We start from the raw sequence: 13,935 nt of genomic DNA on the forward strand, positions 1-13,935 counted from the left end.
AGGATTCCACTGGCTGTTACGTAGGTGGGACGATTTCGTCCCGCCGGCCGTAGAGAGGTTAAACAGCTTGGAAAATTCCAGAAAATTATGTTATGGATTTAGAAGCTTCTGACAGGCTAATTGACATCATTGTAGTCAATTGGAGGTGTACCTGTGGATGTATATCAAGGCCTAACTTCAAACTCAGTGCCTCTTTGCTTGACATCATGGGAAAATCAAAAGAAATCAGCCAAGACCTCAGAAAAAAAATTGTAGACCTCCACAAGTCTGGTTCATCCTTGGGAGCAATTTACAAATGCTTGAAGGTACCACGTTCATCTGTACAAACAATTGTACGCAAGTATAAACGCCATGGGACCACACAGACATCATACCACTCAGGAAGGAGACGCGTTCTGTCTCCTAGAGGTGAACGTACTTTGTTGCAAAAAGTGCAAATCAATCCCAGAACAACAGCAAAGGACCGTGTGAAGATGCTGGAGGAAACAGCTACAAAAGTATCTATATCCACAGTAAACGAGTCCTATATCGACATAACCTGAAAGGCCGCTCGGCAAGGAAGAAGCCACTGCTCCAAAACCTCCATAAAAAATCCAGACTACGGTTTGCAACTGAACATGGGGACAAATATCATACTTTTTGGAGAAATGTCCTCTGGTCTGATGAAACAAAAATAGAACTGTTTGGCCATAATGACCATCGTTATGTTTGGAGGAAAAAGGGGGATGCTTGCAAGCCGAAGAACACCATCCCAACCGTGAAGCACAGGAGTGGCAGCATCATGTTGTGAGGGTGCTTTGCTGCAGGAGGGACTGGTGCACTTCACAAAATAGATGGCATCATGAGGCAGGAAAATAATGTGGATATATTATATATCTCAAGACATCAGTCAGGAAGTTAAAGCTTGGTTGCAAATGGGTCTTCCAAATGGACAATAGCCCCAAGCATACTTCCGAAGTTGTGGCAAAATGGCTTAAGGACAACAAAGTCAAGGTATTGGAGTGGCCATCACAAAGCCCTGACCTCAATCCTATAGAACATTTGTGGGCAGAACTGAAAAAGCGTGTGCGCGCAAGGAGGCCAACAATCCTGACTCAGTTACACCAGCTCTGTCAGGAGGAATGGGCCAAAATTCACCCAACTTATTGCGGGAAGCTTGTGGAAGGCTACCGGAAACGTTTGACCCAAGTTAAACAATTTAAAGACAATGCTTCCAAATACTAATTGAGTGTATGTAAACTTCTGACCCACTAGGAATGTGATGAAAGAAATAAAAGCTGAAATAAATCATTCTTTCTACCATTATTCTGACATTTTACGTTCTTAAAATAAAGTGGTGATCCTAACTGACCTAATACAGGGAATTTTTACTTGGATTAAATGTCAGGAATTGGGTTTGGCTAAGGTGTATGTAAACTTTCGACTTCAACTGTATTAGTTTGTCTACGTCTCTGTGTGCATAACGCACCGTACACACATTGTACATGATTTTATTCATCCTTCATGCATAAACAATAACCTTTTCACATGACCTTCTCAGGTATAATTTGTCTCTACATAACTATAGACGTGACTGCCATGATGACTGAAGTTGTCAAAAGTAGTGCACTATATAGGGAATACTGTAGGGTGCCATTTCAAACGCAGATGAGTAAGAATCCAGTGAGAAATCTGTGTAATCTCACCTGGGCAGACAGCGATGTTGCAGAACTTGGTCTGCTTCTCCGGCCCCATACAGGGGTCTCCCCCAAACTGAGGGGGCTTGCAGCTGCGCGTACGATCCCGGTAACCACGGCCGCAGGTTGACGAACACAAGCTCCATGGTGACCACTCATCCCAAGTCCCATGCACTGCAATCAGAGCGGCTAGGGTATGATTTATAGAGAGAACCACACAGACCTTCACCATGACAACAACAACAACAACAACTCCAAAACACTTAAACATCCAACACTCTATGATACAAACCAGCCTGTTGCCATAATGCCGTCACAAACATCCTTCTCTCAGTGCCTGCGTGGTTCTCCTGTATAGACTACTCTGACCTTATTTCAGTGTTTAAATGTATTCACCTGCACAGTTCCATATTAAAGTCCTGGTCTAGAGTGTTATTGTCTGTTACGTAAGAGAAGCCCCAGGATGCATTGCACAGAGAGGTTCTGTAAAGACAGCACCAGGAAGTTGGGCATCAGAATACCTATTCTGCTGCTCAGCAGGTAAGCCCCATGCCCATCTCTCTAAGGCAGAGGCTTCTAAAGAGACTTTGTATAGGGTTATAGACATCCAGGCCATGGAGTTGTTCAGTGGGAAGAAGGAGTAGAGATCTTCAGGGAGAGAGAGGATGGCTTGTATGTGTGAGCGGAGCCAGGAGAGGGCTGGAGACGAAGGGCAGCAAGGAGGCAAGGGGAGGGCTTAGCTTACCTGGACAGACGGCAGAGTTGTTGCAGGGCCTCTGCTCTCGGAGTGGGCCGCTACACTGGGTGCTGTAGGAGGAGGAGACACAGAAACGCGTGCGGCTCTGCCAGCTCTCACCGCATGTGGCCGAACACACACTCCACGACGACCACTCCTCACCTGACACAGCCTGGTCCACTGAGGGGGATGGAGGGAGGGAGGGAGGGATGGTCCAGGGTGGAGGGGGGAGGAGAAGGGCCGAAACTAATTATCATGCAGGAACAGCCTCCCATTGGCCAAAATAGGAAGGGGCGTGGCATGGTTTGGCTTAGGGGAGATTCTGTGCTGCCAGGCTCTCTGGGCTCTGATTCCATATCCTTAGCATTGACTTGACATACAGGGGAAGGCAATGCGATTGGTTACTGGATATGTCAATCATTTCCCTGGCTGCCATGACTGCCCAATGCATTCAGTAGACCCGGTCAGTCAGTCAAGCCTAATCTGACCAATGGGAAAAGCTGGTCAGTCATGGCTGTCCAATGGGGAAAGCAGGGGTGAGGGGGGACCTGATTCTCTAATTCAGCGGAGACTTATCCACTTTTCAAGACAGGACACAATCTCCAGTATAGCGGCTACATTCATGACCTCACAAAACAACAAAACAGCAAACAGTTTCACTCGATTTATTCAGGGTCCATGTTGGAATTAGTGCCGTGGCACTTAGGCAAGAAAGAGTTTGGGAGATTTTGATGGATGTACAGGCCTATGTAAGGGAGGGATTCAGGGATAGCTTGCTATAGCCTTGGTGCAGTGACAGACTATAATGGTAGGAGGTGGTCCTGTGTGGTCTGCGACCCAAGCGGCTGTTAGAGACTGATGCATGGGCTCCCTCTGCGTCTTGTTGTCTTACCTGTCTGTGGGGCCTGCTGTCCGCCGCCACCGCCTCGTGTCTTGTCTACCTCGCCACCGCCGCCATCGCGCTTGCGGCTGTCCACGGAGCGAAGTGATTGGCTGCGAGTGAGATGACGGCCTTTGCCTAGAGGGGTGGGGCAAGGCCAGGGGGGGAGGGGTTAGCAACTTAACCACCAATGGCATTTAGTTTTTAGGACACAACCGTGACGTGATTGGTCACCCAGAAGAGCATCAGCCAAACTTGGGAATTTTGTAATGGAAAACCAGGTGTGGTGTGTGATTTTGTTTTTGTGTATTTACTGTGTGTCTCGCTGTCTTTTTTGTCTTTGGAACCGTGATTGTTATTTCACGAACAGATGGAATAAGAACATGGATTTCTGACATTGATCACAATCTATCAAAGCATCTATAGTTATGAAGACTGGAAGAGTGATATAGAGCTATTGGAAGCCCTATTCACACATCCTCCTTACTTCTATAAAATGGATTATATGCACATTGCAGTGTGAGGGATTCTTCAGCCTCTTTCTTAAGAGTTATCCTTCTGTATTTGCCTTGAGAGGTTGACTATGTCTAAATAACAGCATCGATCAAAGTCCCCTTTCCAACATGTACTCCTTACATCACAATAATGACTTGTTGGACGGAAGAGAGTGGAGGGAATAAAGGACAAGAGAAAATAAAAGTACAGAGAGAAATAACAGAGAAATGAGATTGAGAGAAGAAGAACAAAAGAGAGAGAGAGTCAAAGAGAAACAGACATAGATATTTAGATTGAGGAGGACATACACACATACCCACATATACACACTAGTGGTGCGCAGGTCAGCTGTTTCTTCACACACACCCACCAGCAATTGCTAATAACCCATCTGCAACCCCCCGACTGTATGTGATAAAGTGAAAATCTGAGGCCCACACCCGTCCCTAACCCGCTAATATAGAAAATGCGCTGTAGGCTACAGTCAGAGACGATGGAAATAGTTTGACACAGGAGGTGCAGGATTTATTTTTGCCTGATTTAGATATGTTCCTGCTTTATAATTTACGACATTTTGGTAGGTTGGGCTGTGAAAACTGATGATAATAAAGATTGCATCTCTACAGACGGTATCTGACTGTACATTCTCTCAAGATGCTCAAAGTAAGAAATCATATTTTTGGTGTAACATTTTACTGCAAGAAATGCTTAATTCTGCAGGAGTTAATATCAAGGGTATGTGAGAGGTTGTAGACCTAGAGTCAGTGTCCAGATTTCAGTTTCCATTTAACCCATCTGAACAGAAGGCTACAGTTGTCACGTCCTGGCCAGTATAGGGGTTAATTGTCATTTTAGTTTGGTCAGGACGTGGCAGAGGGTATTTGTTTTATGTGGTTCAGGGTGGTGTGTTAGTTAGGAGGGCGTTTGATTTATTATTTCCGGGTTTTGAGTTATGGTCTATGTTGATGTATTTCTATGTGTAGTCTGGTTGATCTGTTTCTATGTTGAGTTAATTGGGGTGGACTTCCAATTGAAGGCAGCTGTGTGGTGTTGCCTTTGATTGGAAGTCCTATATTAGTTGGGTGTGTTTGTCTGTGTATTTGTGGGAGATTGTTCCGTGTTTCGTGTTTAGCGTGTGTAAGCCTAACAGGACTGTCTGTAAATCGTGTGTTCGTTTTTGTTATTTTGTATGTTCATTTGGAATTTATTAAAAGTTCAAAATGAACCATCTCAACTCTGCTGCATATTGGTCCTCATTTTCCGATGATGATTTCGCCATATCGTCCTCCGACGAAGAAATCCCTGACAACAGTTCCCTTGACGTGCCATAGGCCTATTTGAAGTCCCCATCTTGTGACTGTTGAATTTGTATAGCGCCTCACAATCATCACACATAACATCGCCAGCACTGCTATCATCCTCTTTTACCACTTCACCAAATCTTTCCCAAACATGACTTTTCTGGCCATCCCTTCTCTTTATTTTCAACTCTCTTTTTTGCAGCTTTTCTCTTATTGAATTACACTAAACTCTGACATTGTTCATTTTGCCTCCAGGGATCAACATTAACTTTTTCTGCCCGTTCCCAAAAACATTTGGTGATTGGTGTATAGACTATTTGGCACGTGTATAGTTAGGCCCTAAAGCTTAGGCTTGGGCACTAATGCCAGATAGCCCAAAATAATGAAATAAAAATGTAAATATAGCCTATAGATAGAAATTACACACAAATTATACATTTATGGATTTGTTAAGTTATTGTTTTATCTTTATTCAACCCATCTGCCACCCACCCGCACTTCATCCACACAATATTTCATGATCTAAACACGCCCGCCCCGCGGATATAACTACAGTGATATAACTGCAGGGATATAACTACAGGGACATAACTGCAGGGATATAACTACAGGGATATAACTGCAGGGATATAACTACAGGGATATAACTACAGGGATATAACTACAGGGATATAACTGCAGGGATATAACTGCAGGGATATAACTGCAGGGATATAACTGCAGGGATATAACTGCAGGGATGTAACTGCAGGGATGTAACTGCAGGGATGTAACTGCAGGGATGTAACTGCAGGGATGTGACTACAGGGATGTGACTGCAGGGATATGACTACAGGGATGTAACTGCAGGGATGTAACTGCAGGGATATAACTGCAGGGATATAACTACAGGGATATAACTACAGGGATATAACTACAGGGATATAACTGCAGGGATATAACTGCAGGGATATAACTACAGGGATATAACTACAGGGATATAACTAGAGGGACCGCAGGTTATGAGTCAACCCGCACATCACTAATGCACACCCACAGACACACGCATACCCACTCGTGCGTGAGCACTTATCCACACGCATGCACACACTTACACACAGAAACAAACACACACATACACACACAGGTACGCACACACATGGTCGGGGCAATGTCTTTGTCAAGCTCACCACTGCAGGGCTGAGGGTTACAGGGCCTTCCCTCCTCCACTACTCCCTCACACAGGTATGTCTCCTCCGGGGGAGATTGACAGGTACGGCTCCGGGTCTGAACGCCACCACCACAGTCACTGCTGCACTCCGCCCACTCCGCCCACACACTCCAGCCACCTGTAGGGGCAGACACACACACACAGTTAGCCACTGTTTTCATGGAAACATCCCTTTAAATTAAAACATAAAGGTGTACAGGAGTGATAAATGTCATTGTCATTTCAGAATCCCTGTCCAGCAATTCTCATTTGAGGGTGCTCCATTAAGATGTGCCTGCAGTTATGAGGAAGAGGAGGAGGAAGAGGAGCGTGTAAATAGCAGCAGCTGAATGGTCTTCTACTCTAAGGCTGCATCCCAGATGGTACCCTATTCCCTATATAGTGCACTGGGCCCTGATCAAAAGTAATGCACTATATAAGGGATAGGGTAGCATTTGGGACACCGCCTGTGTGTCTTCTCTATGTCCTATAGTTCATGAATGTTTAATGGGGCAGACAGATGCCTTTCAACTCCCACATGCCCCCACAAATATGTATTAATCTGCATGAATAGAACATGATGCTGGATGACGTCCAGACACACAGTTTTAATTACTCGCAAATCAGTTTCCTCAGGGCAACCGGCGGGGTGGGGTGAGAAGGAAGGGAGGGCCTTGAAGTGCACAGAGCACTTGAAACAGTTAATTGAGAGGAGGAGAGAGAGAGAGAGAGAGAGAGAGAGAGAGAGAGAGAGAGAGAGAGAGAGACACTGTTTCATTAAAATGTTTTACACCCAGGTAATCCATGTTTTAAATGAATTCCATCCACACAATCTAAGGACAGAGAATCATATTTTTAAATGGAAAAAAGCCTCAATATTGTTTCTGAATTTAGCTGTTGACCATGCACCACTGAGCATAGTCAATACCCATTTGTTTTCTCCAGGATGACCGACTGAGGCCAGATTGTTTACTTGTGACTGTGAAATTGGATTTGTTTAAGTTTCTGTGACCAGAGTCCATCTCCATCATCCAATCCCAGTCAGCTTTAACAGTAAACCACCAAAACATCCAATGGGAGGACAATAAATAACCCTGATGAACAGCACGACACCAAAACACCCTGTCCACCAGTCAGAGCAAAGTCAAGCACCCACCCAAACAATGACAAGTACAGTACCTTCCCCCTCACACACACACTTAATTTTAAATGTGCACTAAAAAAGCCCTCCACCCAATGCCATTTTAAAAATGAATGCTTTGTGGCACATTGACTGCTCCTAGGGGCAAATGAAGAGGGTGAAATTATAGTAAAATAACCTTCAGCTCCTCTTCCCCGTAAACCATTTTGGCCTTTTTAGGATGAAATGCTGCAGCTTATGAATACAGAGAGAATGAGAGAGTGCTGTTTCCGTGGAGGGAAGTGTGTCTGTCAAATAAACGTTTTGGACAGAGAAAGACAGAGAGGAGAGAGAGAGAGAGAGAGAGAGAGAGAGAGAGAGAGAGAGAGAGAGAGAGAGAGAGAGAGAGAGAGAGAGAGAGAGAGAGAGAGAGAGAGAGGGGGTAGAGAGTGAAGAAAGAAACAACACAAGAGGATGAACTTTTTTTGTCTAATAATCCCAGTCAGGCAGGGTGGAAGAGGACGGGAGAGAATCATGCAGAGTTTTCTTTCTCTGTCCTCAAGGACATTTCATTATGTTCTTAATAAATCAGTGGACTTCAATTGTTGGGCTTTACAGCACAGCCCAGCACAGCCTAACCCAGCCCTGTGTATCTAAACCCATTGCAGTCTCAGTCCCTCCTTCATCACACTAAAACTTCCTCCTCTCTCTCCTCCTCTTTCCGCTCTACTCCCTCTCTTCGCCTCTGTCCTCCCTCACTCTTATTGTCTGTTCTTCTGTCCTCCCTCTCTACATATCTCCAAATCTCATACTGTACTTTCTCCTTCCCCTATCTCTCAAGCACACATGCACACTCATTAAAATATACGTAGTACAGTTTGCAGTGTGTGTACTGTATGTGTATTTGTGCGTGCATGCATGCATGGGTGTCCATCTTTCGTAGTTAACTTCTTCTGAAAGTCACCTTCCCCTCCCATTTGGAGCACTGTAACGGCTGGACTGGCATCTCCAATTACATATCAGGTTCCTGCTCCAACTGAAATCATCAATACCAGGCAAACTCTCCAACCCCCTGGAAAATCACCCCTTTACAATCAATACAGCTAATGTAACCCTATCTTAAGAGAGAGAGAGAGAGAACGAGGGAAGGATTGAAAGGGTAAAGACTGCATAATAAATATAACTGATAGTTGTGTATCTCCGTATGAGCATAATAACGACGGTGTGAGTTTCCCTGAATTTACTCTATATAGGCGTGTGAGTATTATGTGTACATATCTGTGTGGCTGCATGTGTGTGTGTGTGTGTGTGTGTGTGTGTGTGTGTGTGGCTGTGAGTGTGTGTGTGTGTGTGTGTGTGTGTGTGTGTGTGTGTGTGTGTGTGTGTGTGTGTGTGTGTGTGTGTGTGTGTGTGTCTGTGTGTGTGTGTGTGTGTGTGTGTGTGTGTGCATACAAGTCTTGTGTGATTAGTGTCTGGGCTGAGCGGCTGTATGGTTGAGCTCTATCACACGGCTAGTGCTGACACCCAGAGGACAGAAGCAGTCAACTGCAGGCTGGAGATAACACTCACACAGAGAGAGGGGGGGGGGGGGGGGGCAGAAAGAGCAAGGGAGGGAAGGAGAGAGAGGGGAGAGGGAGAGAGGGGGAAGGGAGAGATAGGGAAGGAGAGAGATGGTAGTAGGGGATGAGGAAAAAGGAAAGTGACAGAGTGATAAGGAGGGAGACAGGGGAATATACTGTATGATAGTTCATGTGTAAAGTTTGCTAGATGTTCTACATTGTCTTTGTGCGCACATGAGAGCACACATCATTGACAATTAATACATGAAGAGATAGAGAGACAGTGAGAACAACCTGTGCATTTTCCTTTAAAAAAGTAATTACATTTTACATTTACATTTACGTCATTTAGCAGACGCTCTTATCCAGAGCGACTTACAAATTGGTGCATTCACCTTATGATATCCAGTGGAACAACCACATGTAAATAACACACTTTCATCATCAATGACGTAAAGGTCAATGATACTAAGACAACATTCTGGCAAGCCATGACAACATTACAATTTGTCCTTCTCCCTCATTCTCTCTCTCTCTCTTCTTTTCTATCTCTTTCTCTTTCCCTTTTTCCTACCCTCTCCTTCGCCCTCTCTCCCTTCCTTTTCCCCTCGCTCTCTCTCCATCTTTTTGTGTTCATTCAGACAGTGCTATAGGCTGCATCCAGCAGGTATAATCCAGTGCCTCCAGTCAGTCAGTCAGTCAGTATCCTGCTCTGGATAAATATTTGAACAGCAGCACTCACACAATCCCATCCTATCGATCCCTCTCCCTCCCTCCTCTCCCTCTGGGCCCAGGAAGCTTAAACTCAGGTGTCCTCCCAGCACTATGTCAACAGCCCTACCCAGTCTATGGTGACATTACCGCCTATTCCCTCTAACCCCATCTAACATTCCTATTCTTCAGTTCCAACTTCAAACCTCCCAGCACCACATCAACACCCTTACCAGTTTGGTGGTGACATTATACTCCATGCACTTCAGTTCCCATCCTCAACCCTCTGATGTCATTACGGCAGGGGCGGCAGGTAGCCTAGTGGTTAGAGCATTGGACTGGTAACCGAAAGGTTACAAGAGCGAATCCCCGAGCTGACAAGGTAAAAATTTGTCGCTCTGCCCCTGAACAAGGCAGATAACCCACTGTTCCTAGGCCATCATTGAAAATAAAAATGTGTTCTTAACTGACTTGCCTAGTTAAATAAAGGTAAAATAAAAATGTTTAAAAAAAAGACCCCCTACCCTATCTAACGCCCTATCCTTCAGTTCCCATCCTCAATCCTCTGGTGTCATTACCCCCTACCCTATCTAACCCCCTATCCTTCAGTTCCCATCCTCAACCCTCTGGTGTCATTACCCCCTACCCTATCTAACCCCCTATCCTTCAGTTCCCATCCTCAATCCTCTGGTGTCATTACCCCCTACCCTATCTAACCCCCTATCCTTCAGTTCCCATCCTCAATCCTCTGGTGTCATTACCCCCTACCCTATCTAACCCCCTATCCTTCAGTTCCCATCCTCAATCCTCTGGTGTCATTACCCCCTACCCTATCTAACCCCCTATCCTTCAGTTCCCATCCTCAATCCTCTGGTGTCATTACCCCCTACCCTATCTAACCCCCTATCCTTCAGTTCACATCCTCAACCCTCTGGTGTCACTACCCCCCTACCCTATCTAACCCCCTATCCTTCAGTTCCCATCCTCAACCCTCTGATGTCACAACCCCCTACCCTATCTAACCCCCTATTGTTCAGTTCCCATCCTCAACCCTCTGATGTCACAACCCCCTACCCTATCTAACCCCCTATCGTTCAGTTCCCATCCTCAACCCTCTGATGTCACAACCCCCTACCCTATCTAACCCCCTATCGTTCAGTTCCCATCCTCAACCCTCTGATGTCATTACCCCCTACCCTATCTAACCCCCTATCCTTCAGTTCCCATCCTCAACCCTCTGGTGTCATTACCCCCTACCCTATCTAACCCCCTATCCTTCAGTTCCCATCCTCAACTCTCTGGTGTCATTACCCCCTATCGTTCAGTTCCAGCTCCCAACCTTAACCCCTACCAGGTCAATGGTGGCATTAACCCCATGTCCCCTCTAACCCTCATGTGCTTCCGTTCCAACTTATTTAGTCCTATACCCCTGATAACTTTAACCAACATACTGTAGTCAACAACCACGTTTGGAATCGCTTTTCTGTTCAGGAAAGGAATTGAAATTCCTATTCAACAATGGAAAAATCCTCATTAAAAATAAATAGTTATTTTCCATTTTCAAATTGGATTTTGAATTCATTTCCTGAATAATGGAATTTACCCCAACATCTGCCCCTCCATGCCACACCCTGACAGTTACCAGCTCCAACCTCTACAACACAAAACAGAACCTCCTCTAACCATCAACCTAACACATCCCTTTAAACCACATCCATTTAAATCACAACATCCCTTTAAACCACAACATCCCTTTAAACCACAACATCCCTTTAAACCACAACATCCCTTTAAATCACAACATCCCTTTAAACCACAACATCCCTTTAAACCACAACATCCCTTTAAATCACAACATCCCTTTAAACCACAACATCCCTTTAAATCACAACATCCCTTTAAACCACAACATCCCTTTAAAGCCATAACATAACCTGTGAGCCCAGCTCCAGCCTTTACCTTCCCATTAGTCCGGCTGAATGGACCTATTGTCTATAAATACCTATCAGGTGGAGGGGTTGTGTGCTCTCAGGTGCAGGTCAGTCAGGCAGACACTTCTATTCGGAAGATGGATGCTTCACTTCAGAGGGCGCGATAAGAAAAAGCTCAAAAAGTCCTTTGACTGGTAGGGATCAAATGGCGGCTATTCTACTTTCTCTATCAGACTGACAGGCAGACAGGGAGACGGAGAGGGAGGGAGTTGGAGAAGTTACCAGACTTTTCTTATTTTCTCTAGACACATCCATCTTCGAGCAGGAACACCTGCTCTGATAAGGGGCTAGCAAATCGTTGTGGGCGAAAATATAGGAGCACGAATACGCACGGACACACACACATGCACACAGACACGCACACATGCACGCACACACACACACAAACTTGTTTGTCTGTCAATAATAAACACTTTAGTTTTGAAAACAATACATTTTTCTTGGTTCTGAATTCATCTAGAAAATGTTTGTTTTCATCTTGTTTGTGTCTGAAAAGCAGCAGATGATTTGACCTTAACTCAATTAAAGAGAAACAGTTTGACTCCAGCTGGAGTTTGTTTACAGGTTGTTACTTACAAGCCGTCCTCGATGTGCTAGGTGTCAGGCTAACGTGTTCCTATGGTTACGGCCAGGGCCTCTGTATCTATTTCCTCCATGGTGAGTAAACTGCCCACCCCCTCACCCCCCTCCATTTTCCTCCTGGGCAGTGTGTGTGTGTGTGTGTGTGTGTGTGTGTGTGTGTGTGTGTGTGTGTGTGTGTGTGTGTGTGTGTGTGTGTGTGTGTGTGTGTGTGTGTGTGTGTGTGTGTGTGTGTGTGTGTGTGTGTGTGTGTGTGTGTGTGTGTGTGCATGTGTAGTGTGCAGAGTTAGATGGCTTTATGGGACTTAAAACAATCCCCACCACTGAAATCCTCTTTCCTCCTCCTCTTCTCCTCATCCTCCTCCGTTCTCTCTAAGTCGTTCTGAAGCCCACCAGGTACCTCTTCTAATGAAAGTGTCACTGTCGTCATTCTCCCTCCTACTGTCTCACAGTTATCAACCAAGGACATTACAATACACAGCTTCATTTACATGTTCTAAAGGAATGGTTACCGATTTAAAAAACCAAGGACAGCTACTACTGTACCCCTGCCCTGTAGGACGTGTAGAGAGTGAGAGAAACACACGCACATACACACACTCCTAGCACAGAGTGCACTGTGGTAGATTCTCACCACGCTCTGTAATACCTTCATACATCTGAAGCCCTTCTCTCCCCACACAGCGTGGGATGGCATTGTGACTCACAGAGAAAGAGAGGGATGGAGGGATAGAGAAAGAGAAGGAGGAGGTGGATGAGGAGGGAAGGGGGGGTCAGGGCAAACCTCAGGTCCTATCTCCCCCTGCCAGAGTGGTGGGCTGGAGAGAGGGGGCCCTGGAGCCTGTGTGTGTGTGTGTGTGTGTGTGTGTGTGTGTGTGTGTGTGTGTGTGTGTGTGTGTGTGTGTGTGTGTGTGTGTGTGTGTGTGTGTGTGTGTGTGTGTGTGTGTGTGTGTGTGTGTGTGTGTGTTTGTGTGTGTGTGTACATGTATGGTTGCGGGCTTGTGTGTGTGTATGTGTGTATGTGTATGGTTTAGGGTTTTTGTGTGGGTCTGCTTTGGTTTGGAAGAGCACATGTGACATGTCTGTGCTAATGAGCTCTTCTCCTGGGCCTGCCAGGCTCTGACCAGACAGAGAGAGTGTGTGTGTGTGTGTGTGTGTGTGTGTGTGTGTGTGTGTGTGTGTGTGTGTGTGCGTGCGTGCGTGCGTGCGTGCGTGCGTGCGTGCGTGCGTGCGTGCGTGCGTGCGTGTGTGGGAGGCGGGCGCTGTGACAGGATACCACCCCTGCTTGTCATTCCTGGGTATATCACCAACCAGAAAAGAGAGAAAAAAGCAGTCTTTACAGCCAGTACATCCCACTGAGCTGCTGCTTCATCCTTAACAAGGGCACAGAGACACACACTCTCACACACAAACACACACGCACTAGAACACTCTCTTAGCAGACACACATAGGCACCCAGGCGTACGCACACAAACCTTTATGAGGACACACATTGAGAGACAAAGGCACACACACACACACAATGACATTTTGCAGTGCCTTTGGGCGCACGGCAGCAGTAAACTGTACACTGCTGCCTGATCAGAGGACATTCATCTTCATTCTCCCTCTCATCAAATCTGAAGAAAGACAGAGAGAGCCTCAGTCTAGCGTTTAAAGCCCTGCTACAGCTCGTATCGTATCCCAATGTGGCTTAA

At 45.8% G+C, this 13,935-nt stretch overlaps 1 protein-coding gene across 6 annotated transcripts in view; it reads right to left on the minus strand.

Annotated features, from left to right (window-relative positions):
* Positions 1–13,935, minus strand: part of LOC106579424 (adhesion G protein-coupled receptor B1) — a 114,530-nt gene that overhangs the window by 45,598 nt on the left and 54,997 nt on the right. For 4 of the 6 annotated variants that reach the window (XM_045701573.2, XM_045701565.2, XM_045701555.2 and 1 more), the window contains exons 4-7: positions 6,258–6,416; positions 3,305–3,430; positions 2,422–2,592; positions 1,686–1,865 (exon numbers count right to left, since the gene is read on the minus strand). In XM_045701573.2, coding sequence (XP_045557529.1) covers positions 1,686–1,865; positions 2,422–2,592; positions 3,305–3,430; positions 6,258–6,416 — 636 coding nt within the window. The remainder of the gene's footprint in view (positions 1–1,685; positions 1,866–2,421; positions 2,593–3,304; positions 3,431–6,257; positions 6,417–13,935) is intronic. The other 2 variants (XM_045701575.2, XM_045701561.2) reach the window with 1 other exon arrangement.

The sequence above is a fragment of the Salmo salar genome, chromosome 02, assembly GCF_965601325.2.
Source record: "Salmo salar chromosome 02, fSalSal1, whole genome shotgun sequence".
NCBI classification, from domain to species: Eukaryota; Metazoa; Chordata; class Actinopteri; order Salmoniformes; family Salmonidae; genus Salmo; species Salmo salar.